Source organism: Ochotona curzoniae, unplaced genomic scaffold (genome assembly GCF_017591425.1).
Source record: "Ochotona curzoniae isolate NIBS_2020 unplaced genomic scaffold, NIBS_Ocur_1.0 contig_3520, whole genome shotgun sequence".
NCBI lineage: Eukaryota > Metazoa > Chordata > Mammalia > Lagomorpha > Ochotonidae > Ochotona > Ochotona curzoniae.
The window spans coordinates 19,641,621-19,667,771 of NW_024465894.1; the positions used below are offsets into that span (position 1 = coordinate 19,641,621).

Consider the following 26,151-nt stretch of genomic DNA (forward strand, 5'->3'; position numbering starts at 1 on the left):
TAGGAAATAACTCATGAAATACAGTGTAGTCTCTTTTTTTTTAATACAGTCAAAAAAACCCTCTAATCGGGTTTACAACAAACACTTAGTAGAAATGTACTGAACGACTGGCAGAGCTGGGTTCTTCTAGAATGCACCTGCTCACTAGCTGTGACTTCTCTGCAAAGTTAGTGTTTCTCCTCTCTGACATATAGGGAAAGAATGGCTGGACTGGCAAGGGCTACGAAGATGACTGAAGTAATATATAGCTCCTAATACACTAATGGAGGCCAAGCTGAGAACAAAAGAATGGCTGGTTCTTTTTTTTTTTTTTTTTTTTTTAAGTGAATGAAGTGGTACATTTCTTAAATGATCGTAAGTCAAGGTTGATCTGTAAGACAGAATTGGAATACGCTCACACACACAGCTTTCTTTCAGGAATGATTTCACATGTCTTACTAAATTAAACCAAGAAACACTCCACAAAAGTTGTCGCTGACCAATGGGACTCCCAAAGTCAGCTGATACAATATCAGTACAGAGTAATAACAAAACATGACGGATGCCAGGACAAGCGAAAGGATAACAATGACATCAGGAAACCTTTCATGTGGAGCGAAGAGAGAAAAGCCACCGAGACCGGAGGAACAAGAGGAATCAGATCCTTGCAAGTCTCCACAGTGTTACAGCAGCTCAGAGGATGATTCCAAGACTGATTCAGTGAAGCTTTGTGATAAAGAATGGTGCTGAAGGTGCTGACGCTGTGGTACTGCACTGTCAGCGTCCTGTATCAGAGGATGCTGAGCTCCAGGTCACCTCCTAGAGCTGGTTCCACTTTCAACCCAGCTTCCTGGTAAGGTGCCTGGGAAGGAAGCAGAAGGCCCAAGTGCTTGGACTCCTGACACTCATGTGGGAGATCTGAATGAACCAGCCGATGGGAGATTTCTCTTTGTCTCTCTCTTCCAAATGCATAAAAGTAAAATTTTTAAGGAAAAAAGGAGACGTTAAGTAATTAATGTGTGCCTCAATTTCTTGTTCTGTAAACCAACAGCATCTACTTCCTTATAGTCCCCAGGGGGGATATTAACAAGGTGCCGACACATCCTCAGTAGGCAACACACACTGGACAATAAATAGGAAAAAGGCAGTGAGAGGGAGAAACCAAGCATGCCCCTAACTCAGAGACTTTCGGAAGACAGTGCTGCTCCACAGGCAATGCAATGGCACAGCGTATGTGCACTGAGCGCCTGTTCCAAAAACAAGGGGAGCAGACGCAGTAAGAAAGAGTCACATTAAGCTTAGTGACTTGCATTAAATATACTATTAATAAACAAATGAATAAGATGGTTCTTTTTCTTGAACTATCCAAAAAAATCATAGCTTTCTTCAAATAACAGCATTTATAAACCCAGATGAAAAACTATTGGTTTCAGATGTGGACATATCAGAAAGTACTAAACAGCAAAAGAAAGGGGAATACAACAGAAAGGAGAAGGCATAAAAGGAAGCAGATTTTTAAAAGCGCTCACTTTGTTTTGCATAAACTGGTGCTGGCAAAACCAGCATGAAATGATACATTTTAAAGCTGCCCTTTAAAAATTATTCAGATGCTAATATCATTATTCATAACGTGCCTCGGCGTCTTTCGTGCAGAGTCCCTCTGACTTAGGGCACGCAGCTCGCCAATGAAGGAACACATGTCAGACATCCCTTGTTATTAAACCATGTCACATTCCTCCCAGTCCATGGTACTTATTAGACTGCAGATCCCATAATCCTCTTCTGAGTCCCTTCTGCGTTTAATTCAGTTCAGTCTTAAGTAGTTAAAGAAACTGTTTTCAGTGGCAACTAATAACTACTGACCTACAGTGACACTGCCCTACAATAGGCTTGTCAGCCCTGAAAAAGTTGTTCCAAAGAAGCTGATTAGGACTTCAAGAGGTTTGTAGCAAGAATCAATGGTTGGTCTGTACTAATGCTGTGTTGCCAGCACAGAAATGATAAAAGTGGAACACCATTAGTTATGCCTCATTAAGCTGCACAACCTTCTAAAAAGAAATTTGTTTAGGCTGACCAAAATCTAATACAATTTTTTAAGCTCTCTGTGTTGCATTTTTCAGGTACCTCAAAAGCTTCAATAAAATGAAGGCCTAGAACCAAGAAGAGCAACAAGGTATACAAACATGAACCCTTCAATTCGCTAATATTTTTCGAAAGAACAGCTGCGAGAAAACTGGTGTTGGTGGCAAAATGCTTATTTCAGAACATTGAGGTTTTTTAGTCCAGAAAGTGCAAGAGCCTAAAATTCTGATCAGAGAGAATATTTACAAGTCACATTTGCTTTGGAATTACCTGTCGAACCTTTGCTGCTGGAAAAGTGGCGGCGGGCCTCGCCAGGATTCCTGCGGCCTCATATCTGCAAACGAAGCCAGGAAGCATTAACCGTAAGATTTTTAAAAGCACTCATTGTTCAGCTTCCCACCTATTTTATGCTTAGAAAATCTGGGGGGAAAAAAATCAGAAATAAAATTAACCAGACTCATAATCTCTCTTTCTCTCTCTCTCACACCACACACACCACTCAGTTACTTCACATACATAAAGGCAGGTAAGCAACAGGGTTGACCAATTTTTGTTTTATTACTTTTCCTTTGATAATAATGCATCATTTTAGTAGCTTCAGACACTGAATTAACATATTTCTCTCTTGCCTGATATCAGTATTATGTAAATGTGTAGATGTATTTTTACAACTATCATCTAAATGCTATAGGAAAAAAAAAATAAACGAGCTATTTCCACAAAGTGAATGAACAGCAGCTGCAATAGAAGTCCTGAGATTTTCCTCCTAAGCTACCATCATAGCGAAGCAAATGGCATACAATCTCTCCAGCACCCATCAGGGACAGATTAACAAAGGAACACTCACTTTCCCTTTGTTTTCTCATAGACTATATCCCCCCACAAAGCTGCTGCTCTTCTACACACATGGACCAGTAAACATGATCAAAGCAAACCAGCCAATGAGGGCACTTGGTAGCTCAGGGGGTCAGCACCAACCCAACCTAGCTTCTGGTCCAGCCTGTCACCTCATCACATTGCTGAGCTCATCCAAACAACTGGTCCCAGAAATTGTTGAATGAGCCCACTGTACAAGGACAGTAACCTCCTCAACTTATAAGACTAAAGTCAAAGCTTACCAGCATGCTTCTAAGCTCACATTTTAATAGATACATAAACTAGAAATGTGCTTTTCAAAATCACTGATCTTTTCAAAATAATTTACTTGAAAGAATTATAGAAAGGGCCCAACTCGAGAGCTCAATGGCTAAGTCATTGCCTTGCAAATGTTGGGATCCCATATGGGCACTGGCTTGTATCCCGGCTGCTCAACTTCCCATCCTGCTCCCTGCTTATGGCCATGAAAACCAGTAGAGAACAGCCCAAACTTGGGACCCTGCACCTGTGTGGGAGACCTGGAAGAAGCTCCCCCCTGGCTCCTGGCTTCAGACTGGCTCAGCTCTGGTCATTGTGGTCATTTGGGGAGTGAACCAGCAGATGGAAGATCTTTCCTTTTCTCTGTAAATCTGATCTGGCTTTCCAATTAAAATAAATAAAGCTTTTTAAAAAGGAAAAAGTTGGAGAGAGAGAGGGAAACAAACAGAGACTTTTCCATCTACTTGGTCCTCTACAGGCAGATACAACAGCCCAGAGCTGGGTCAGGCCAAAGCCATGACACAGGGGCTTCATTCAGGTATGCCACACAGGTGGCACGGGTCCAAACACATAAGCTGTCTTTCATTGTATTTCTCAGGTTATTAGCAGGGGGCTGGACCAGAAGAGGAACTACTGAAACTGGCACCCATATGGGCCTGGCATACAGGCTTTACTTGCTGTGCTACAATGTCCTCTTCCCCCTCAAACTATTTTTTTAAAAGCAAAAAAGAAATAAAAGCCTACCTCTGTTCAGGAAACAAGAAACGCACTATTCTTTTCACAGGAGAACCAGAAAACCCCACCCAGGGGCGTATGAACAATTATGCGGTGGCTCAGGACGACTCTTGCATGACAGAGCTTTCCCAGGCCTGGCCTCCCTCCTGTCTCACTGCGGCTGAGGAGCCGGAGGAGAGCATCCTCTGAATGTGGACATCTGGGAAGCAGTCATTTGTAGCCATCCCAGTCTGCTGCTCGTCTGGTCCATGGTCACTCTGACGCACTAAATGTGAGACGCTTCCGCTGCCTGGCTGTTGCACAGATCTCCACTGTGAACGGAGAGAAAGGTGGCCAACTCCAGGGAAGCTGAACCACTTCTAAGGCACAGTACCAGCAGCCTAAGTAAGTGACAGTGCCGAGGAAGCTTTGTGATGACCATGAGATGTACAATGCCCGTCCAAGACCTGAGGGAAATGGAGCGGTCACCACACACTCCCCAGAAACCAGATAGTTCCCTGTTCCTGGCCCAAAGCACATCATTACTATGGAGATTAGATTATCAGAAAATTAAAATTTAAGAGGTAAGAACCAGAAATTCTTCTAACAGTAGCAATCAGTTCATTTGTATGGCTTATAGAAAAATTTAAAATATGTTTACCTCAGGAAATTATTACGCTTCTCAATGAGTTACCACATATGCGAAAGCAATGTGTTCAAAGTGAAATCAATACTGAGTCATTTTCTACTGATCATCACTTAAGTGTGAAGTCCACTGGTACATTAGAATCATGTACAGAAATCAGGCTGCTGAGAACCAGTCCCCACAGAATCACTTTAGTGCCTTGTCACACACCACATTATCGAATATGGCAAAAGTAAAAAGAAACATCTGCATGCAGAAAGTTCAACTGGCCCAGAATCAATTATTGGGGCCACCCTGCTAAACCTGTTTTTTACTCTCTGGGCTTCTTTCTGCAATTCTGGTTTTATGCTGCCTCTTCATGATTTCTCATCGGTACTTCCATACTGGATCCTCAATCAACCTGCAATCAAATGGATGTACTAAAAAGACACATCAATACCAACTGGGAAGACCTCTACTGCACTACACATTTTATGAAAAATAAAGGCAGGAGCTAAAGCTCATTTCTTTTCCCCTGGTCACCGAGCCCAGGGAAGGCAGGCTCATGTGCTGACCACATTAGATCACAGCAGTGTTTCTGTAACGTTCACTGAGCACAACTGCCTTTGAGCAGGCGAGTGCGCCTCAGAAGTCTGCCAAGGAGTGAGCCAAGGGGCCCACCGCGTCTCTGCTGGTATACCTGCTCTACCAGGAGCTGCTCCTCAGCTCTGCACTCACTATTTCTCACTTCCAGAACCATGTTTTTCATATGGATAAACTGAGCAGGTGAAAAGATGATAGTTGTTTAAAAAAAAACACCTCTAATAAATTCTCTAAAACTTAAAAAGTCTGGTTATACACTTAGTAAAACACCCCTTGCTTTCAATCTAACAAGAAAAAGGGATCAAAGAAAACCAGCAAATTATTTCTGTGGCTCCAAGTAATACACACAGCCCATAGTACTGCAAAAGGCAGAAACAGTTCCTGGCTGGTATGTAATGAAGATGGCAAAACCAACGTATTATTACTCATTTGTACGGCTCTAACAAGATCCAACTGAGAGGGAGGAAAAAAGCTCTAAGACAGTGAATTGTTCTTCAAAACGTACAAGCAAGGGTTAAAAAACTGACAGTTAAATTTTTCCTTTTGTCTATAAAAACTTACTCCTTTATCTAGCTAGTGCTTTATGGTCACATACACCAAGACTTTGCCACTAACTTCTCCAGTGACAATTTACCTAATCAGTGTGGCAATCACAGAAAATATTCCATGTTTACTGATTACACTAATCAAAAATCACTTTCAAATGCAGCTGGCAAGTTTACTGACTGGAATGAAGAGAAGTCATGCATCAGGTTCTTGAGCTACAGAGACCGAATGCTTTATTCACGGTGAGTATTCAGGGCTGTACTTGACTCCAGTTATCAGTAAGCAATTACTCATCAGCCAAAAGAAAATCAAAGGCCAGCAAGGAGGAACACCCAAGGCAGGCTCTTGACTGAAACAGAGATGGCCGTTGAGCCACACAGCCTTTCTTGAGTTTAATTCCACACTAGCCATTTTAAAGATTGTTTCGTTAAGATAATGTCTGACTGATACCTATTGAAAGGCAGACAGAAAGCTTTCATCCGTTCATCCATCCACTGATTCACTCCCCAAGCGCTCACAATAGCCACGGTTAGGTCAGGCTAAAGCCGGGAGCCAACTCACACCAACTTCACCTGAGCAACAGCGACCCTCGTTCCCGAGCCATCAACACTGTGTGTATTAACAGGAAGTCAGACTCAGCAGCAGAGCCAGGCCTTAAGCTAATGGGACCCTGATGAGGCATGCCAGCTTCACAGCCAGCAGCTTGACCTCCTGGCCAATGCTTAGTCTTGTGACCAAATTATAAAGTCCAAACTTAAAAGTTTATCTTTTATCAATTGATTATTGTGTTAGTTAAATTCACTTAATATTCTTGGGACTGTAAGACAGGATCTAGGACACTGACCAGAAACTGAAGTCTGTGAAGGAACAGAGGAATAGCCAGCGGCCAAGGCGCCTTCATCGCTGTCCCGCTCCAAGTTTCATGTGTGTTTGCACTGCATGTTAAAGTGCTTTTTCATGAGATTTTATTTTACAAGCACCCCCAAATTCTTTTTTTTTAGGACTTATTTATTTTTATTGGAAAGTGAGATATACGAAGAGAAGGAGAGACAGAGAGGAAGATCCTCCGACTGCTGATTCACTCCCCAAGCGGCTGCAACGGCTGGAGCTGTGCCGATCCAGTCAGGATCCTCTTCCGGGTCTTCCACGCAAGCACCCCCCCCAATTTCTATACCTCTCCATCTGGAGGCCCAGAAATGTAAGGTTTCAAGAGGGCAAAAAAAGTTTCTCAATGTTTTGAAAGTTTAGAATTGGCAAACATTACACACATGTAATCAACACATGAAGAAAACACTCACTCTGCAGGTATTATAGGATCCTGTAAATACAAAATGTATGTTCTAATAGCTTTACTCAAAGTATTTCAAAGGGGTGAGGAGAAACGTAAAACGTACAGATGCAGAAAAAAACGGGATGTTTGCTGCATAGCAGGCAGACCAAGGCCTTCTGACAAATACCAGTTTGTTTCCTTGATTCCTCTATCGCTTTGAAAAATACCAATAAAACTAAGCAAAATGCTACCCCATCTCTGCTATTTTTGCATCTCAATTCTCATTCTTATTCCAAAGCTGTGACATGTTCTAGATGGAAGTGAATGGGCCAAGATCCATAAAACAAAAAATGTTTCAATAAACAGCTGACTAAAAATCAGCTGGATGTGTTCTCATCATTAACTGATCAAATCCCAGGGCACAAACATCCACCATTGGAGTGTCTCCGTCCTGGGTGGCACAGATGACATTAGCACATGGAATACGGAAGCGCTATTTGCTGCATCTCGGGCAGAGCTCTCTAAGCACACACTATGCAGATCCCACAGGCTCTGTAACCTCACAAGGCTCCACTCAGTGCTTCAGTAGACTGATGGAGAGAACGGCAAAGTAAGCTGAGAACAGATAGCTCCGAGTAAGTACAACTGTCTCAACTCATTTCTTTGGTACTATATCTGAAAAGTTACTGCTATGTATGTGAAAAAACAAAACAAAAAACCAGGTTATTTTATTGGCATTAAAATGGTGCCAGGTATACCACACAAATACCTCTCAACAACCACCTGCTCCAACTGGGCTTGTTCTTTAGTAACTAACTACGACTCTGAGTTCTGGAGCCAAGCAGGCAGGCAGGTAGGTATCTGATGCACTGCACAGAACATAGAAAACTTTCCTCAGAGTGCCTGGCTTGAGTCTTGGCTTTCAATCCAGCTTCCTGCTAATGTGCATCATTGAAAGTAATGGTTCAGGGCCCAGCAGCGTGGTCTAGCGGCTAAAGTCCTTTCCTTGAATGTGTTGGGATCCCATATGGGTGCCAGATCTAATCCCAGCAGCTCTACTTCCCATCCAGCTCTCTGCCTGTGGCCTGGGAAAGCAGTCAAGGACGGCCCAAAGCCTTGGGACCCTGCACCCGTGTGGGAGACTTGGAAAAGGTTCCCGGTTCCCGGCTTCGGATCAGCACAGCATCGACCGTTGCAGTCACTTGGGGAGTGAACCATCAGACGAAAGATCTTTCTCTGTCTCTCTTCCTCTTTGTATATCTGACTTTGTAATAAAAATAATAAATCTTTAAACAAACAAACACAAAGTAATGGTTCAAGTATTTGGGTCCCTGCCACCCACATGGGAAGAGTTCTGAAGGTCCTCTGCAAGGGAAGTGCTCTCTTTTTGAAATTTAATTCTCATGAAATATTTCAAGCATTAGAAAAACGTAACAGATTCAAACTTCACAAATGCTTTAGCACAATGTCCCTCTTCCCAACCTGTGCTGCTCCTGTCTGGTTGGGTAGCAATCAATTAACAGCAATGGAAAAGTAAAGGCTTCACCAGGGCCATGGCCTTGAGAACTTGGTACATGAATTATAAGACCTCACATAAATGGGCACAGCCTCAATGTGCAAAAATAACATTAAACAGGTGTACAATTTAAAATCAGTACAAAATCTGTGAAATTCTAACACCAAAGTACCTTTTTTTCTTTCTTACTCGATTGAAATGCTGTATGATTTGTATGGTTACCATTTTCTGAACTGTCTCCAGCTTATGAGGCTCTGGGGAAGGAAGGTCAAGGGTTCCTCACAATTGCACAGTCAAAGGCATTTTCCCACAGAAGGCGATGCCTGACTTTATTCAGGCAGCCCTGGGCTTTAATATAGGCTGGAGAAGGGACATGCCTTTTTAGTAACTATGCAGTGACAATGCCACAAATTCAGATCTGACCGAACTACCCAAATATTTACACTGAAGGAATAAGCAACTCAGTTCCACATACCTCTTTCTGCAGATGTTTACTGAGAAATAGATTTGTAAGTAAAGGAAGAAATCAACTCATTCAATTCTGCATAAATTCATTCCGCATAAAGTATTCTCTTACAAGTCTTCCAGCAAATGTTTTCAAAGTTTACTACCTCTGCACCGATAAATGCTTCCAGCAGAAAAATTAGAAATTAATCTTGGATCTGAGTTTTTATTTAGGACGCCAAATAATGAATTATCAAAAACTTACTTGACATAAGTTTTGGAATCTGGGCTTGTCCTCTCAACAGTGGCCTGTACAAGTTTCCCTGGTAAGTGGCAGGTGGTGGTGCAGCATTGCTGTAAACGCCAGCTCCCGAACCTCTTGGCATGACATGGCTAGAAAAGGACCAACACCCCAACAAGGAAAAAAATATTATATACAGGTAGATCAATCACATTGCATTGATGCAAATGAAACAAATGCAAGCAAACACCTCTTTTATTACAGATCTGGTAAATACCACAAAAATACTAAAGGCTGATAATTAGGAGTTCAAAAGTAAGCACGGCAGTAATAGTGATAAAAAACATGTATCTGTAACACAATATTTTCAGTTAATAGTCATTTAAATATTCACTTATCGTATTTTGGAAATAAAAACCTCAAATTGCATAATACATGCTTTTCCCTGAAGGATACAGGGCTAACACTATCACTGAAGACTCTACACTACACTGTTGCCAATTTACTGTGAAATATTTCCTTTGTTTAGTCTTCACAGTTACAGTGTATATACTTAGAGAATACTTTACTCTGCTCTCATATTTCAGCAAACCATTCTTATTCAATACTAGTGCTACATATTACACGCATTAGGAAATTAGTGGCATGTAACTATGTCCTAAAATCATCTTTTCAGAATAAATTCCAGAAGTTTGGATCAAAGGTTAAAAACTGTCTTCAAAACTTTACTTAGAGGCACTTCTATGTTGCTTTGCAAAATACTTGGAATCAGGCAAATAGATATATTAAAACCATTTTAAAATTTGCATGTCTTTTAACGATATCTAAATCATGATTTTTAGAACATTAACAGTAACACTAACACAGAGTTTAGGAAGTATCCAAATCACTCCACAGTCAACTCATTTGATTCTAATGAGGTCGGTCTGTTTTACACACAAGGAAACCAAGCTCCACCGAGGTTTAGTCACCTTTACCATCAACTTCTCTGACAGGCCAGGCTCCAGTTACAGAAGTGAAGACACCACTTGGGATACCATCTTCACATGGGAGTCTTAAATTCAAATGCTAGGTGTGTTTCCAGTGCCAGTTCCCGCCAAGAGGCAGGAGTAATGGCTTAACCTCGGGGATCCCTGCGCCCACACGCAGGATCTGGTCTAAAGTCTCAGTTCCCCAAAGGGCCTAGCTCAATCCTGGCTATTTCAGGCCTTCTCCGCTAACTGGAATTATCATTATTATCTATGACTCATTAATGTTTTCCTCCAATTGCTTTCTTCACTCTAGTTTCACCTGTTATTCTATCAAAGTCCCCTCTTTCTACATTTGGCTTTTCTGTAGCAGAAAAAATTGGCTAACCTTTAAAGTAACTGTTAGAAAGATAACAAAACCTCTTTAGAGAAAATAACAGAATTATCATGCAACACATAATACATCCATAGAGACAACAGAGATTGTTAGAAAGAAAAGAAAGCAACAAAGCAGCAAAACTGTCGAACTACCTACAGGACTGTTAGATTTTACTGTCCCTTAAATATCTGTGGTATAAATACCGAATGGCCTGGTAAGGGGACTCAGAAGGAGGGAACCCACTGGCTCACCCCAAAGTCCTGAAGGCTGCCTGGTCCAGGTGCACAGGCCGCCGGTCCCGGTTAAAGCCAAGCTGCGGCTTCCACTGTCGTCCATTGCTGGATTTTTCCCAGTCACTGGGTTTCAGTACTGCAGCCGGCTTTCTGAAAGCATTTGAAAAATGTTGGAAAACCCAGTATTAAGTGACAACGACGAAAGCCATTCATTCACAGGAAACCCATAGAGTCCAGTTACCTTGCTCCCGGAAGCATTACAGCTTTAAAAATGTAATCTTCTGCAAACTGTGGGTCTTTGAAACTAATACTGCAAGAGAACCAAAAATTAACAATTGGATTCTTAAGTTATCATGCACATTGAACTACTTCACACAGAAAGACAAATAACTGAAATTCTAAAGTCTTTTCCAGAAATGACTTTGGCTAATGGTTTTGCGGGGGAGGGAGAAACCTTTGTTACAAAACTGCTTCTAATCCCTAAATTCTTAATTTAAAAAAAATATTTATCCACCAATTTAACGAATACAGATAGGGAGCAATGGAGAGGTATCGTCCCTCTGAGGTTCACCCCCAGATGGCAGAAAAGGCAGCCAAGAGAGCAAGCTTCTGCAAGGTCTGCCCTTGGAGTCCTTGGGCACACTCAGGCCACTGGGAGGCATCTGGACTGGAAGCGGAGCAGCCAGGACACCAATGAGAACTGATAAAGGATGCCGGCATCGCAATTGGAGGCTTTACCTGCTACACCACAACACCAGCCCCTAAATTCTTCATTCTTAAAACAACTATTTCAACAGACCTCACGAGGCCTTCTCTGTGAGAAGAGCCCTGTTGTAGTTAATTATAGGTGATTGTAGAGAATAAAAAAATAGACATTGCCTCAACTTCTGAGACATTTAAATACCATTCTGAAAGAAAACTAAACACCTTTCATTCATCTTAGGAAGGATTAGCTTAATACAGAAAATATGCAGGTATCACAGCAACAATTGCAAAATCAAAAAACATATATTGCTAAGAAATCTACAGGAGGAAGGCCAGAGACACGCCCACTCCCCACCCGATACCAGGTTCCTCTAACGCACTTCCTCAATTGTCACAACTTGATAACTATGTAAATGCCTATTTCTAAACTTTATAAACTGAGTTCCATTTCCTTTCAGAGGCGGAGGTGGTGGTGACTGTCTGTCCCTAGGCTGGCAAACACAGCGCTCTTCCCGCTGCCTGACACCTCCTCCGGTACGCTCTCAGGTATCAGCTCACCGTGTACCGTGCACGTAAGGGCGCACACAACTGTGCCACACCTGGCGAAGGACTGTAAAACCCCGCTGGATAGTAGTGGGCAAACAAACAAACCACTACAGTTCTTCCAAAAAATAGAATCCTCATTGTTTTTTAAACTTAAAAACAAAATATACAAAATATACAAACCATGAAAGGGTTATTAGTAATTTTAGTAATCCCCTATGTATAGTTATTTTCCTTCCCTTTATTTTTCAAAATTTCTCCAAGGATCATGGAGTAAGGGAATTCTACAGCACAGAGAAAATATCAACCCAAGAACCTGTGGTTTAAATGGGGGCAGGCCTGGTTACAGATGATAGCTAAAATTGATGGAAGCAGGCAGGAAGAGGGGTGCCAGGCCCAAGCAACAGGTCCATGTAACTGGAGCCTCCTTCTTGCTGGGGATCCCTGAAAAGTCTGACAAGAGATTTCAGTTCTACAGACACAGAACAGAAATAGGCTCAGTGAATACAACACATGTTTCGCTGCAACATGTGACAACTGAGACAAGCAAGTCTAGAGTTAACCAAATATGAAGAACAGCAAGAAATCAAGAGAGATGAATTAAGAAAGACGGACTACCTAAAAAGATGGCTATCGCCATGAAAGGCTATTCTGACTACAAAGTAAAGCAGAAAGGAAGTAAGAGGAAACACATCAGAAATAGCAGTGTAGAGGAGAAGAGAGCGCGGAGGGCAGCATCTCCCAGGGGGCTGGAGACATTACAAAAAGCAACAGGAATGTCAAGAACCAGAACTGGAATGCAGGTCAGATTGAGGCAAAGCCTGTGAGATTTCCTAGCCACACCCTGGAAAACATAAATCCAAGAAGATGGCCAAGCTAACAAGCCATCTTGTTTAGCAAAAAAGAATCACTTGTTAAATGTGCTCAAATTAGGGCCCAGTGGCGTGGCCTAGTAGTTAAAGTCTTTGCCTTGAACGCACCAGGATCCCATATGGGCACCGGTTCTAATCCTGGCAGCTCCACTTCCCATCCAGCCCCCTGCTTGTGGCCTGGAAAAGCAGTCAAGGACGGCCCAATGCTTTGGGACCCTGCACCCGGGTGGGATGCCCAGAAGAAGTTCCTGGCTCCTAGCTTCGGATCAGTGCAGCACCGGCTCTTGCGGTCACTTGGGGAGTAAATCATCAGACAGAAGATCGTCCTCTCTGTCTCTCCTCCTCTCTGTATATCTGACTTTGTAATAAAAAATGAATAAATCTTTAAATGTGCTCAAATTAATGCATACCAAATCTTTCCTTAAAAAAATTATTTTTCAATTTTTTTATGCTATTGCCCTAAAGAGCAAAAAATTTCAAGCCAACAGAAAATAATCTCCAAGATCTTCCCTGTATTCCTCTCAGAATCACACTCAACAAATGCTTCACACTTAACATAGAACAGCCCATTAGGACACTCCCAGGGAGTATCTAGAATTAAGTATGGAAGCCTAGTGAAGGCATAAATGCCCTGTTTATGACCTCAAAGATTCATTCTTTTTCCATGGATCTTTAAGAACAATCTGAAGACAAACTCCTCCTAAAATGAATTGGCTGAGAGATTTCAGTATTTAAAATAAGCTACAACTCAAATTTTTCTGAATCTAAGACAGAAGGGAACCAATTATGTAAAGACCCAAAGGGCAGCTTTAAAAAAAACAAAAATAAAAGTAGTTAACTGAAAGATAAGAGTTACAAACAGAGTGACAGGGAGGTCTCCCATTGCCCATTTCCTCTCCAGGTAGCTGCAGTGGCCAGGGATGGGCCAGACTAAAGCCAAGAACTTGATCCCATATGGGTGGAGGGGACCAAGCGCTTCAGCCACTTTCTGCCACTTTTTCTAGTCCCTCAGCACAGACCTGGATAAGTGGAGCAGTCGGGATGCAAACCAGCTCCATATGGGAAGCCAGTATTGCATGATTTTACCCCTGTGCCACAATGATAGCCTCAAAGAACAGACTTTCTAAAAACATATTTACTTATCTGCCTTGGAAGGCTGAGTCACAGAGAAGAAAAGCGAACCATCCATTAGGTTTACTTCCTTACCACCCACCGTCAGGCCTGTGCCAGGCTAAGTCAGGTGGCCAGCGTTCCATCCAGGTTTCCCACGTGGAACCCTCACTTGCTGCCTCCCAGGAAGCATGAAGAGAAGGAACAAGGGCAGAAAGTGACAAGCGCAGGCACTCCAGGTGTGGCCTAATGGCGCCCACACCACCACCCCCACAGGACAACTTTTTAAAGACTTATTTATTGTTATTGGAAAGGCGGATTTACCAAGAGGAGATACAGAAAGAAAGATCTTTCATCCACTGGTTCACTTTTCAAGTGGCTGCAACAAGCAGCAGCTGAGCCAATCTGAAGCCAGGAGCCTCCTCCAGGTCTCCCACACACATGCAAGGCCCTAAGGGTTTTGGGTCGTCCTTACTGTTTTCCCAGGCCACATACAGGGAACTGGATGTGAAGTGGGGCATCCTGGACGTGAACTGGTATTCATATAGATTCCCGATGTATATAAGGCAAGCCCACTGGGCTACCACACCGGGCCGCAAAGTGTTACTTTGAAGCATAAGTCCAAGTTGTTTATGTTCATCATCTTGTTCATTTTATGCAGTCTAAGTCTTACAGACAGCCCACTAAATGAAAATAATATACAGCTTATCCACGGAGAATGTATAAAAGAAGGGAAAACAGTAACACAGGCGTGCAGAGAGAAGCACTCTCACCCTCTGAGAAGTCCAGGGAGGAAATGAGTTAATGGAGCAGCCGATCGACTCAAGAGGCTGCCAGCTGAGGTAAGAAAGAGAACTCTGCTTAGATTTGTATCATTTTATCCAACACTTCTAACAAAAGTATTTTTATTCACTTATTCCAAACGCAGGCACAACAGTGTTGACTCATCCAGCATTAGCCTCCAGCATTGCCGACAAGACCAGCTTGCCCCATGAGTAGTATAATGGATTCTTCTTTGATAGGGAATACTCCCACCACTATCATTTTAATCACTTGACTTCATCAGCCATACCAACAGCTTAAAAAAAAAAAAAAAAAGTAACCCTAGGCATGGTTGGACGTTAAGGTAAGCGAGCAGTGCTTTTAGTTGTAGTCCAAGCAGCACTTTCAGCACTACTGGTAAAGAGAGCAGTGCAAACAAGTCTCACGGAAAAGGAATGAGATGGATAACAACTTTTTCTGACTCAATTTACTTCAAGAATTTTCCTTAGATATTATAAGTACTATTGCTTGCAAGTGCTAGCACACTTCACAAAGAGAGAAGACTCCAACATCAAATTAACTTATATTTGCCATTCCCTAATAATCCTACAATTAATGCCACATCAGTTGTTGTTATAGCAAGAAATGCATGATGCATAGATATTTTAAGACACCAATTTTTTTAAGACATTGAATTTACAGACTGTGACATAATGTCCGTCAGAGTTAACAGATCCAGTGTGCTGAAAAGGTGTCAGATGCAGTGACAGTCAAAATTTCCCATCACTTCTGCCGACTACATGCATTGTACTTTTTTTTTTTTAAAAAAGATTTATTTATTTTTATTACAAAGTCAGATACACAGAGAGGAGAAGAGACAGAGAGGAAGGTCTTCCATTTGATGATTCACTCCCTAAGTGACCACAAGAACCGGTGCTGCACTGATCCGAAGCTAGGAGCCCAGATCCTCTTCCAGGTCTCCCATGCGGGTGCAGGGTCCCAAAGCTTTGGGCTGTCCTCGACTGCTTTCCCAGGCCACAAGCAGGGAGCTGGATGGGAAGTGGAGCTGCCAGGATTAGAACCGGCGCCCATATGGGATCCTGGTGCATTCAAGGCGAAGACTTAAGCCGCTAGGCCATGGCGCCGGTTCACATTTTACTTCTTTAAGGTTTCCAATTCTGAGTGATCTGCCTGCCAACCCTAACCCTGACAAATGCTGCAATAATGGCAACGTTAACAACTGCTCCCCCACCACACACACAAAGCTATCTCCATTCACATTAATACTTGAAAATATCTCTAAAAAATAAAATGTTCTATTCATGCTGGATTCATTCAAGATGAACACAGAAAGAGAAGCACTTGTGAAGAAAAAGGGTTGACTCTTGGAAGACTTGGGCAATACTATCAACAACAGAGTCTTTAGATGGAGAAGGGAAAAAAAAATACGACCAAAAATACAATAGTTTCCAAAACAACATACAGACACCATTTAAATTACATTCAGAACAGTAGCAGGCGCTGAGGGTCAGGAAGAACACGGCACACAGCAGGCAGGAGTGGCAGAGCTCACAGGCCCGGAAGGCACCTGCGTGCCTGGGGAGGAGGTGTCCACGAGGACTGGGGCAAAGAACTGTGGCCTGAAAAACCCAGTGGAGACACACCACCCTACACGAACACAGACCTGTGCTGCTGCTTAGGAAAACTGCTAGAAAGTCATACACAGAAGGTTTATGTGCTTAATTTTAACTACTTGAAAAACACTACGTGTAAGCAAATTATAATGGTGAAGGGAGACCAGGATGAGGAAAACCAAAACAGCTCAGTTCCATTCAAAGTCAAGCTATTGGTAATGTTGAATGATTTATGAAATGCAAGTTGAAAACAAAACAACAGAACAACCTTTTAGGTCACACCTAACTATTCTCTCTTAGCACTTTTACGGATTTAAGATGCTTTAGTATATACTCAATACCACATCTTAGAACAAATGCAAACATGCAGCAGCATGATGGATACATTCACATAAAGGAGGAAGACTGCAAAAGTCAACAGCATTAACTCACAACTAACATCAGAGGACATATTCTCAGATTTTTGTTTACAATGCAGATACGACACTGGGACATACAGCCGCCCTGACCGAGTACATGCGTGGTCAACTGGACATCAGCCTCAACCTATTCCCAGAGAACACATTAAAAGTACTCAGGGAAAAAGTTAATTTTCATCTTTCATAAATCTTTACTATACTGAAATCAATTTTATCACTAAATTTACTTTGAGCGCTTCCCTGAATATGCATACACCATGGATTTGTTTAATAAATCTAACAATTTTGCGAATGCAGTAAGTATCAACATCAAAGGCTGCTTCAGGCTCCAACCGAACCAACTGACCAACAACAACATCACCCATGCAAAAATTCCGGGATCTGTCCATTAATTCTGTAAGCTCTCTGCTGGCCAGGCCTCTTTATCCTAATTAGAAAGATAAGTAGAATTAACCACTTCTAGAGGGCCAGGCAGGGCAGCCTTTGAAAGTATACAGAAACACTGAGGAGCACAAGCAAACAAGTGACAAGCCACAGAGAGAACCGGTGGGATTAAATGGCCGAAAGCGCCCATGCCAGCCAGAGACCCCAAGGGTTAATACACAGTGTCCACACTGAATCCAGCAGAGCCACATTGTTTGTTATGGGCTTAGGAGCACAGCTTTCAATTCTGCACTGCACCCTTAACAAAAGGGCACAAAGACAAAAAGCCAGCACAAATTAAGGGTAAAGATAAACAAAAAATCATGGAGAGAAATGAAAGTAACTAATCCAAGAAGAATTTCCAAACTCACAATAATTTTCTTCAAGTGAAAGCCTTTCTAAAATGGTAATCAGTTATTATCACAGCCCATTAACAACAGGAAATAACTTACTGCACAACGAGAAATCTAAGACTTAAAATATTTTCTTAGAGGGAAAGAAATCATAACAAAAATGGTTGGAAAAGCAAAATTCAAGATTAACAAGAGTTTCAACAAATTCCTGAATTTTCAAGCTATAGATGTTTAGTCTCCTTGTATTGGAAAAAATGACAACAAACTCTGCCATCAACTTCAGGGATCAGTGATAAACTTGCTGACTGTTTACACTAAACACTCTTAAAACATACTTAACAGTATTTTTAGTCAACAGAAAACCTACTACTGTGCAAGAGCTGAGGTGTAATTAAGCTTTCCAGGTAACAGAAATCAGGCCTTTACACACAAAATTGTTCAAAACTTTAGCAGATGATTATTTCTCATCTTGAATAATATGAGAACACCTGCTTCCCTCACTGGAATGCCAATTTAAGTGCCAGCTACTCTGCTTCCTACTCAGTTTCCTGCTAATATACCCTAGGAAGCGACAGCCGAGGGCTCAAGTACCTGGGTACTTGATACCCATGTGGCAGTCCTACTGAAATCCAGGCTCCTGGCCCAGTCAGGCCCAGTTCTGGCTAATATGAGCCTTTGGTAATTGAGACAGTGGACACAAGAACTTTCTCTCTCTGATTCTCTTGTCTCTCTTCGTCTTTCAAGTGCATGACAATCCACAAACATTAAAAAATATGTAACAAACACAATTTGTGTTTCTAACCTCTGCAGGGCCATAACTAGACACATGGCTAAATCCATCTGTTAAAACAGGAGACCTGTGAGAGCCTCTCGGGTGCAGAAGATGGCTTGCTTCCACCCAGCCAACTACCAGAGGCCTCTCTCTGCCTCCAACTGTGCTAATCCAGGAAGAATTAGAGGTTGTCAGGGGAAACCAGAAGACAGATAAGCAAGCCTGTTCAATCAGTAACCCTAACAATATGCATAATTTAAAGTCAAGAGGCTCTGCTCTGAGGTCTGCCACACAGGGACTGACTCTCCAATCTCAAAGTATGGGCGGATTAACAGCCAACACTTCCTTGTGAATTGGAGGTCTTTTAAAATTTATTTGCAAGTTCAGAACTGTGTTCTGGACGAATGCCACGACTGCTGAGCACTTACCTGATTGCAGCATTCTGTGTCAGGTCTCGTAGCAGAGGAATAGGAGAACACACCACTCTGCAAGGAAGCGAGAGTCAGAACCTGCTGGGTTAAGGCGAAGTAAGACAATACTGCATTCATCATTAGAAAAGAGAGATCAACAATGTGCTAGTAAAAATATAATCATTTACACATTTTTAATGTCCCATTACGCTTGAGTTTCATCTCAAAAGTGGGAAACAATTATGGGCAAAAAGTTTATATCAGAATTTGTAGTGTTTAAAAAATCCATAGCAAACAAGAAAACTGAGTGAGCATTAACCGTAAGGTATTCAACCTCAGCAACAGAGAAACACAACTGTAAATCCTATGATCCCAGAAAGTAAGTCTTGACCAGTCCTGATTTCAAGAACTTGCCAGAACATACAGAAATAAGGTCTCCCACATACAGTCACTGGGACTGGAACAAGGTAACTTTTTTGCTTCTGTTTTTGTTTTTTCAAGTCTTGTGTATGTGGGTCACTGGCTGCTGCCTCAGAGACATTAGCTGGAAGCAGGATCAGAAGCAGGACAGCTGGCCCTTGACCTAACACTCCACCATGAAGCACTGGGTTGCCAGCAGAGGCTTCACTCACTTGGACACCACACCAGTCCAGAGTATCCACTTTGGAAAACTTGGTGTTACTATTCCAAAAGCTAAAGATACACACATCACGTAACATACAGTATCATTACTGATATATTTATCTTACCTCTGTGTAGCAGTTACTAAACTCTTTATACTCAAAACTTAGGGAAGACCTCAAAGAACTTTTTAAAGTATTTATTGTATCTGCCAATATTTACCAATTAATAATTAAAACCATTAAAAAAATTGAATTAAAGATAGTAAACCAGGGCTCAGTGTGGCAGCCTAGTGGCTAAAGTCCTTGCCTTACATGTGCCAGGATCCCACATGGGCACTGGTTAGTACCCTGGCTGCTCTACTTCTCATCCAACTGACTTTGGCCTGGGAGAGCAGCAGAGGATGGCCCAAAGGCTGGGGACTCTGCACCCATGTGGGAGACCCAGAAGAGGATCCTAGTTTCATATGAGCTGAGCTCCACCTGTTGCAGAAACTTGGGGAGTGGTGAACCAGTGGATGGAAAAATCTTTCTGCCTCTCCTTCTCTCTTGAAAATCTGACTTTCCAATCAAAAATAATAAATTAATCTTTAAGAAAAAAACCACACACAAAGAAGAGCGTCACTGTTTGACATTTAATTCTACCAGTTGAATTCTCTCTGTTTCTGATTCAATCTCTTGAGATTACATACTAGGCTCAGCCTCAGGGAAACTGTGTTCTCAAGAAACAGGCAGACTGAGAAAAGCAAGCAACATAAGAACTACTAATACTTAGTTATTAGCAAGAACATCTAAGTGTTTCTGGAAAACAGACTTAACCTTATGGATGCAGTGACTGCAGAGCTCTGCACAAGGTGATGCAGTTATTACAGTCAAAGGGCTGGGCTTTGAGTCCAAGCTTCCTCAGCACAACAAGGCTTGCTTTTTCTAATTTGAGATGGAGAGAGCACATGTGTGCACCAAGTGGCAGTGAGAAAGAGATCATGTGACCATCTGCTGATTCACTTCTCTGAACGCCCACAATGGCCAGTGTTGAAGCCAGCAGCTGGGAACACAATACAGGCCTCCTACATGGGAGGCAGGAACCACATTGCTTGGGCCATCACTCTTGCCTCCCAGCAGCTGCACCGTCACAAAACTAGCTAGAGTCAGGAGCTGTCAGTGCGAAACCCAGACACTCCAATGTGGAGAGGGGCCTCTTATCCATTCCCTGTTTTATTTTAAATATCATTTTGTCACTATTTCTCTTCAGTTGTATATATAAGTGGATGCTTACTGATCTGGAAGAATGGCTTCTTCATCCAAAGAAAACTTCCCTTGAATCCCATGACACAGTTCAGGTGGTACATCCACTGGCTGTGGAAAAACGCAGCCCAAATGAAAAGAAAACAACAACTCAGGCAGACATTTGTACCCCCATGTTCACAGGAGCATTATTTTAAAGCCAAGCATACAACAACTGATGAATGGAAAAGCCCAATGTAGTTTGTATAAACACAAACAGAAAGTTATTTAGGCATAAAAAAAGAAATTACAATCTATAATACACAACGTGAGTGAACCATGGAAATACTACGCTAAGTGAAGTGAGACAGCCCCAAAGCAGCAGCGCTACAACTCCGTCCCAGAGGTGAGGCAGACAGAGCCACGAGGCTGCAGGAACGGCACAACACGCAGACACCGTGAAACACTACGAGTGCACAAAGTGTGCTTGGCTGACGGAGCAGTTCTGGAAGTGGACAGGGTGACAATGCCCAGCATTGTCAGTATACTCTGCCATCACAATGCTACATTTTCTATTATGCCTATTTCACCCACAAAATTGAAAACAAACAAAAAAAGCACACACCACACTTCTAATCAGCGGACCAAACCACACACTACCTCTGTGGAACCCGTCTGATAGAGCTCTAAAATAAAGTCATGAAGTGGATGATGCTTCCCCACAAACAAGACATCACCTCCAAGACTGTTTCTTCTGTCTGAGAGGAAAGGAAAAGACCATACAGTAAGTAATTATGTCTGAAAAGCCAATCTCTATGAATCTAAAACAAAAGGACATACCTAAAATGTTATAACTTGTAGTACAGTTTATAAATAGTTCAAAAGTGGCTGACTGAAATTTGTGATGTCTGTTTACACACACACACATACACACACCTAACAGAATTTAATTTCACAATATAAGAAATGTATATTAAAACACACATTTTTCCTGAAGAAACAGACTCATCAATGACAAAAATTATTCTAAAGTCAATAAAGCAATTGTTTCTACAAGCTCATTAGCCTGGTACTGTGCACGGCTTTGCAATTTCCCAATCTGAACTCTCTCCACCGTCAGGATTACAAAATGCCCTTTTTGATGTAATATTTCAAGCTGTACTTCAAAGGAAAATGCCGGATTTACCCTAATCTTTTCAAGTAAAGTTATCACTAGTTTGGGAGGAAAATGAAAGAGAAACTTCTCATTTTCTTCAGAGTAAGATCACAAAGCAAAAAGGGCACTCTTGTAGTGAAGCATTTTAATAAGTTCATTCAACACTAGAAACGTTAAGTATTTTCACTTAACTTATTGTTAACTTTACAGATAAATTAATAAAGTTAACACTTGTTACGGAAACGGAAAACCAATGGTTGATGCTCTCTATGGAAAATTTGACCAAAGGAGGAAAAGAGACTCAAATTTTACACAGAAATCATAAATTTTTCTATAAGGGGACATCAGAAAGTTCAAGGAAAAAATACATATTATAAACAAGCCGATGCATAAATCTTTGAGATGCTTCAACAAAATTAATTTTTACTCCCGTTTTCCATAAACTTTTCCCAAGAGCCCACGTAGCACACAGACTTAGTGTAATTTAACTGCAAGAGCTTACTCTCTTCTGGAGTCAGGTCTGGGTACACCTCTTCCAGGGCCGCTCGCAGCCTGCGTTCATCCACGAATGGCAACAGAGCAACACCTGAGGGAACAGTGTCCACAAACCACGCTGCGGTTGGATCAGCTGACTTCTCCAACTTACCTCGCTCCTCTGGTTCAAACAACAGTCCTGGGATGTCCTTGTTGCTCTAAAACTAGCTCGGAAGTGAACTCTAGCCAAAACTTAGACGTAAACACAATCCACACAGTTACAGAGGAAAACTCTTACCTATCTTCCTTTAAATGGTTCATACAAACAATCATGGTTTTTTTTTTAATCCTAATTTTGAAATAACCTTTTTTAAATGAAAAGAAGTAGTAGTTCCCTGGACAGCCGCTGTGTTCTTACCCTGCTCACAAGGACATCCTCCTGGAGAGGGACAGCTGGGCTCCCTGGCCTCAAGCTTCTCCTTCCATCTTTGAGCACTTGGGCCTCTTCTTTTTTAAAAGATCATACAAGTAAAATAACCAAGTTCTGTTCTGACACTAGAAATATGTATGTGTAATTCATTACAGCCTTGCTTAAGTAACTTGGGGATGGAGGGCAGCATCAGTTCTTCATTCTGCACTTTTCTGGAATTAATGGCACTGCTTTACCTGGAACTATGTATGTAATTCTGAAAATATGGCTCAAATACAGTGTCTCTCACTACAAAAATGTAAAATTAACAAAGCATACATATGTTCGGCTACATGTATTATAAACAATATTTATGCTAAACAACAATTTTAAGATAAATAAAATGTCTGAATCAAATAATTTTGAAAATAAAAAATGAAAAGGTTTCCACAATATTTTCAAAGTCCACAGTATTTCAAAAGTAAGAAAACATGTTCAATTTTATTATACAGCGGAGTTTTTAAAAGTAAAACAACAAAAAGATACTAAATTCTAACATGAATTAGCGAGTCCAAAAGTAATTTCAAAAACACAAATACCCATCATGTGAGTTGGGCTAGTCTAAGCACTGGTAAACAGACTCAGAAACCCAACGGAGCACTGCCTACGCTGCTTGGGTTGCACCTAAGCAACTTTTACATCGCTAGGAGAAAAGCAGCCAGTAGCTGGTGCACATTCTGGGCCTGGTTAATGCCAAATTTGTGATAACTATAACAGTATGCTGGCAGAGTTGCCTATTCCATTTTTTAAAAAAAGATTTATTTTATTTTTATTGCAAAATCAGATATACAGAGGAGGAGAGACAAGACAGGAAGATCTTCCATCCAATGAGTCACTACCCAAGTGTCACAACGGCCGGTGCTGCACCAATCCTAAGCCAGAAGCCAGGAGCCAGGAGCCTCTTCCGGGTCTCCCAAGCGGGTGCAGGGTCCCAAGGCCTTGGGCCATCCTCGACTGCTTTCCCAGGCCACATGCAGGGAGCTGGATGGAAAGCAGGGCTGCTGGGATTAGAACCGGCACCCATATGGGATCCTGGTGCATTCAAGGCGAAGACTTAAGCCGCTAGGCCACCATGGCAGGCCCATTTATAACTCTTTATAAAAGCTTTAATTGCTTACAAAATTGTAGACTTTTTTTTAAAAAGACATGTGGGGAAGGTGGGCAACGCCAGGACAAGACACAGGCCAAGACACAACTTTGCTGGCTCCCAGACCCAAAGTGCCCAGGGAAGTTAATCTAGGGACATACTGAAGTGGAAGCAGAGGAAGGCCTGCTAAACAGGGCAGGAATGACTTCTGGGGTCTACCATGGACCAAGCTATGGCACTTACAGGTAGGCAAGGGGAGCTGGAATTGACTAGTTTAGGTGGGGGGAAAAAATGGGAGGGCATGTCAGGATCAGGCCAAGGTACCCTCCCACAGACCTGGGTTGGGCTAAACAACACTGCCCCCTGCCCAGAGACACATACAAAGGCTGGGACTGGGAGGCATGCCTGGATGGGCTGGGCCACAACACCTGCCGCCTATCAGTGTTGGAGCAGGGGGTGGGTCACATCAGGCAGGGCTATCGCACCCATCAGAATGCAAGAGAACCAGATCTGGGAGCAGATTCTGTAAGGGAATTATGTGTTCGTCCCTGTGGGACCACAGCACCTACTGGTTTACATAGAGAACTGAGGATGGTGAAAGGTAGAGCCAGGCTGGACCACAGTACTCACCTGACCTTGTGGGAGCTAGAGCTGAAGGAGGCTGAGTGCAGACAGGTTGTAGCACCCACTGGTACATGCTAAGGCCAGAACTAAGGAGAGACCATGCCAAGCAGGGATGCGTGCCTGAGAAAGAGCTGGAATTGGGGACAGGCCAGGCTGGGCTGGTCTACAGCACTCATCAGCATTTGTGTAGACCAGATCTGGGGTGGGTCAGGCTGAGCTAAGGATATAGCACCTGTGGACACATACACAAGTGCTAGGACAGGGTGTAGGCCATGCCTGGTTAGGCTGCAATACCTGCCAGTGAGAGCTCACAATGAAGGTAGCCATGTAAGGCTGGGTTGAAGCACCAACCAGCAACACCTGGGGCTTGGAGCAGACCTGGCAGGGGAACTCTGGGGACTCCTCCACTGGGATGCAACTCCAACTGTTGAGTGCAACAGCCAGAGTTGTGGATCAGGTTGGGCAAGGCTGCAGTACCCATCAACATCCACGTGGGCTGGGTCTGGGGGCAGGATAGCTGGGCTAGGTCGCAGCACCTGCTAGCAAGTGCCAGGACTGGGTACAACTCACATCATACTGAACCACAGTACCCTCTGGCAGGTGCAAGATCTAAGTCTGATAGCATGCATGGCAGGGGAACTATCGGGTTGTCCCTACCATTGGTAAGCATGAGAACCAGGATCTGTGGTATACCTTAGACTGGACAAGGCAACAGCATCTGTCAGCATTCAGGAGGGTGAGGTCTGGGGGTAGGTCATGCTGAACTAAAGTGCAGTACCTACGGGTTTGCATGAGAGCCAGGTAGGATGCAGACTGGGCCACATCAGGCCACAACAGAGGTCGGCATGCACAAAAACCAGGACTGAGGTGGGCCAAGTAGGGGGTATTGGGACCTACCTCAAGTAGGCAACAGCACCCACTGGTGTGTATGGAGACAGTGTCTGTGGCAGGCTGGTGGGGCTGAGCTGAGGCACCCAACTGTTCATGTGATATGAGGATGAGGCAGAACTGACAGGAAGCTCTCTGCACTGGTATGTGTGTTGCCCTGGTGCCAAGTGACACACACAAAAGTCCAGGTCTGATGTCACCCCAGGCAAGGATTCTTGAATACTCCCCAACAGGACCTCTGGACTCAGATTCCAGCCACAGAGGAAATCACAGGATGTGTGTTCTGAACTTGGAGCACATATATAAGGACTGCGTCTTCTCAGTCATTGATGCCTATGCAGTGGACAGCATGTACAGCTGCATACAGGAACATGATGGTCAGCAGGGGACAGACTGACTGCCTTGTCAGAGAATGGAAAGCACTACAGGTTGGACAAGACTAAGGTGGATTTTGTCATCCAAAAGATGTTGGAAAGATTTCTCAACCTTGAAGCAATGAAATCAACGACTTCTCAGAAACATCAAAGCCACTCATGTAATACTTTTGGAACACCCTTCCCCACGTTGGGGTCTCTAAAGCGTCTCAAATGACCTTGACCATCCCTGGGTGCTGATGTAATTTGACAGCAAAAAGGGACTCCCTCCCCATCCTGTCCTGAGGACAAAGGAGGAAAAAAAAAAAAAAAAACCCTGAAACATCTGACCCCTCACCTTCCTCCAAACTTGAACTTGCCCACCCTAATCAGAGGTCCACATGGGCTTGGAATCTCTAAGCTATGCAACCAATATGACAACAAAAACAAAAACCCAAAGAGTTGTTCAAGTTTTACTTGGAAACACACTTAAGGGAAATACATCCCAGAAACACTGCA

The 26,151-nt window shown here is 42.7% G+C and overlaps 1 protein-coding gene across 2 annotated transcripts in view; it reads right to left on the bottom strand.

The window, feature by feature from the left end:
* The window catches only part of XRN2 (5'-3' exoribonuclease 2), a 64,710-nt gene that overhangs the window by 5,417 nt on the left and 33,142 nt on the right, over window positions 1-26,151 (bottom strand). For both annotated transcript variants that reach the window (XM_040981771.1, XM_040981772.1), the window contains 8 exons: window positions 22,240-22,323; window positions 21,242-21,339; window positions 20,634-20,713; window positions 18,756-18,812; window positions 10,976-11,044; window positions 10,753-10,884; window positions 9,179-9,306; window positions 2,332-2,395 (listed from right to left, as the gene is read on the bottom strand). In XM_040981771.1, coding sequence (XP_040837705.1) covers window positions 2,332-2,395; window positions 9,179-9,306; window positions 10,753-10,884; window positions 10,976-11,044; window positions 18,756-18,812; window positions 20,634-20,713; window positions 21,242-21,339; window positions 22,240-22,323 — 712 coding nt within the window. The remainder of the gene's footprint in view (window positions 1-2,331; window positions 2,396-9,178; window positions 9,307-10,752; window positions 10,885-10,975; window positions 11,045-18,755; window positions 18,813-20,633; window positions 20,714-21,241; window positions 21,340-22,239; window positions 22,324-26,151) is intronic.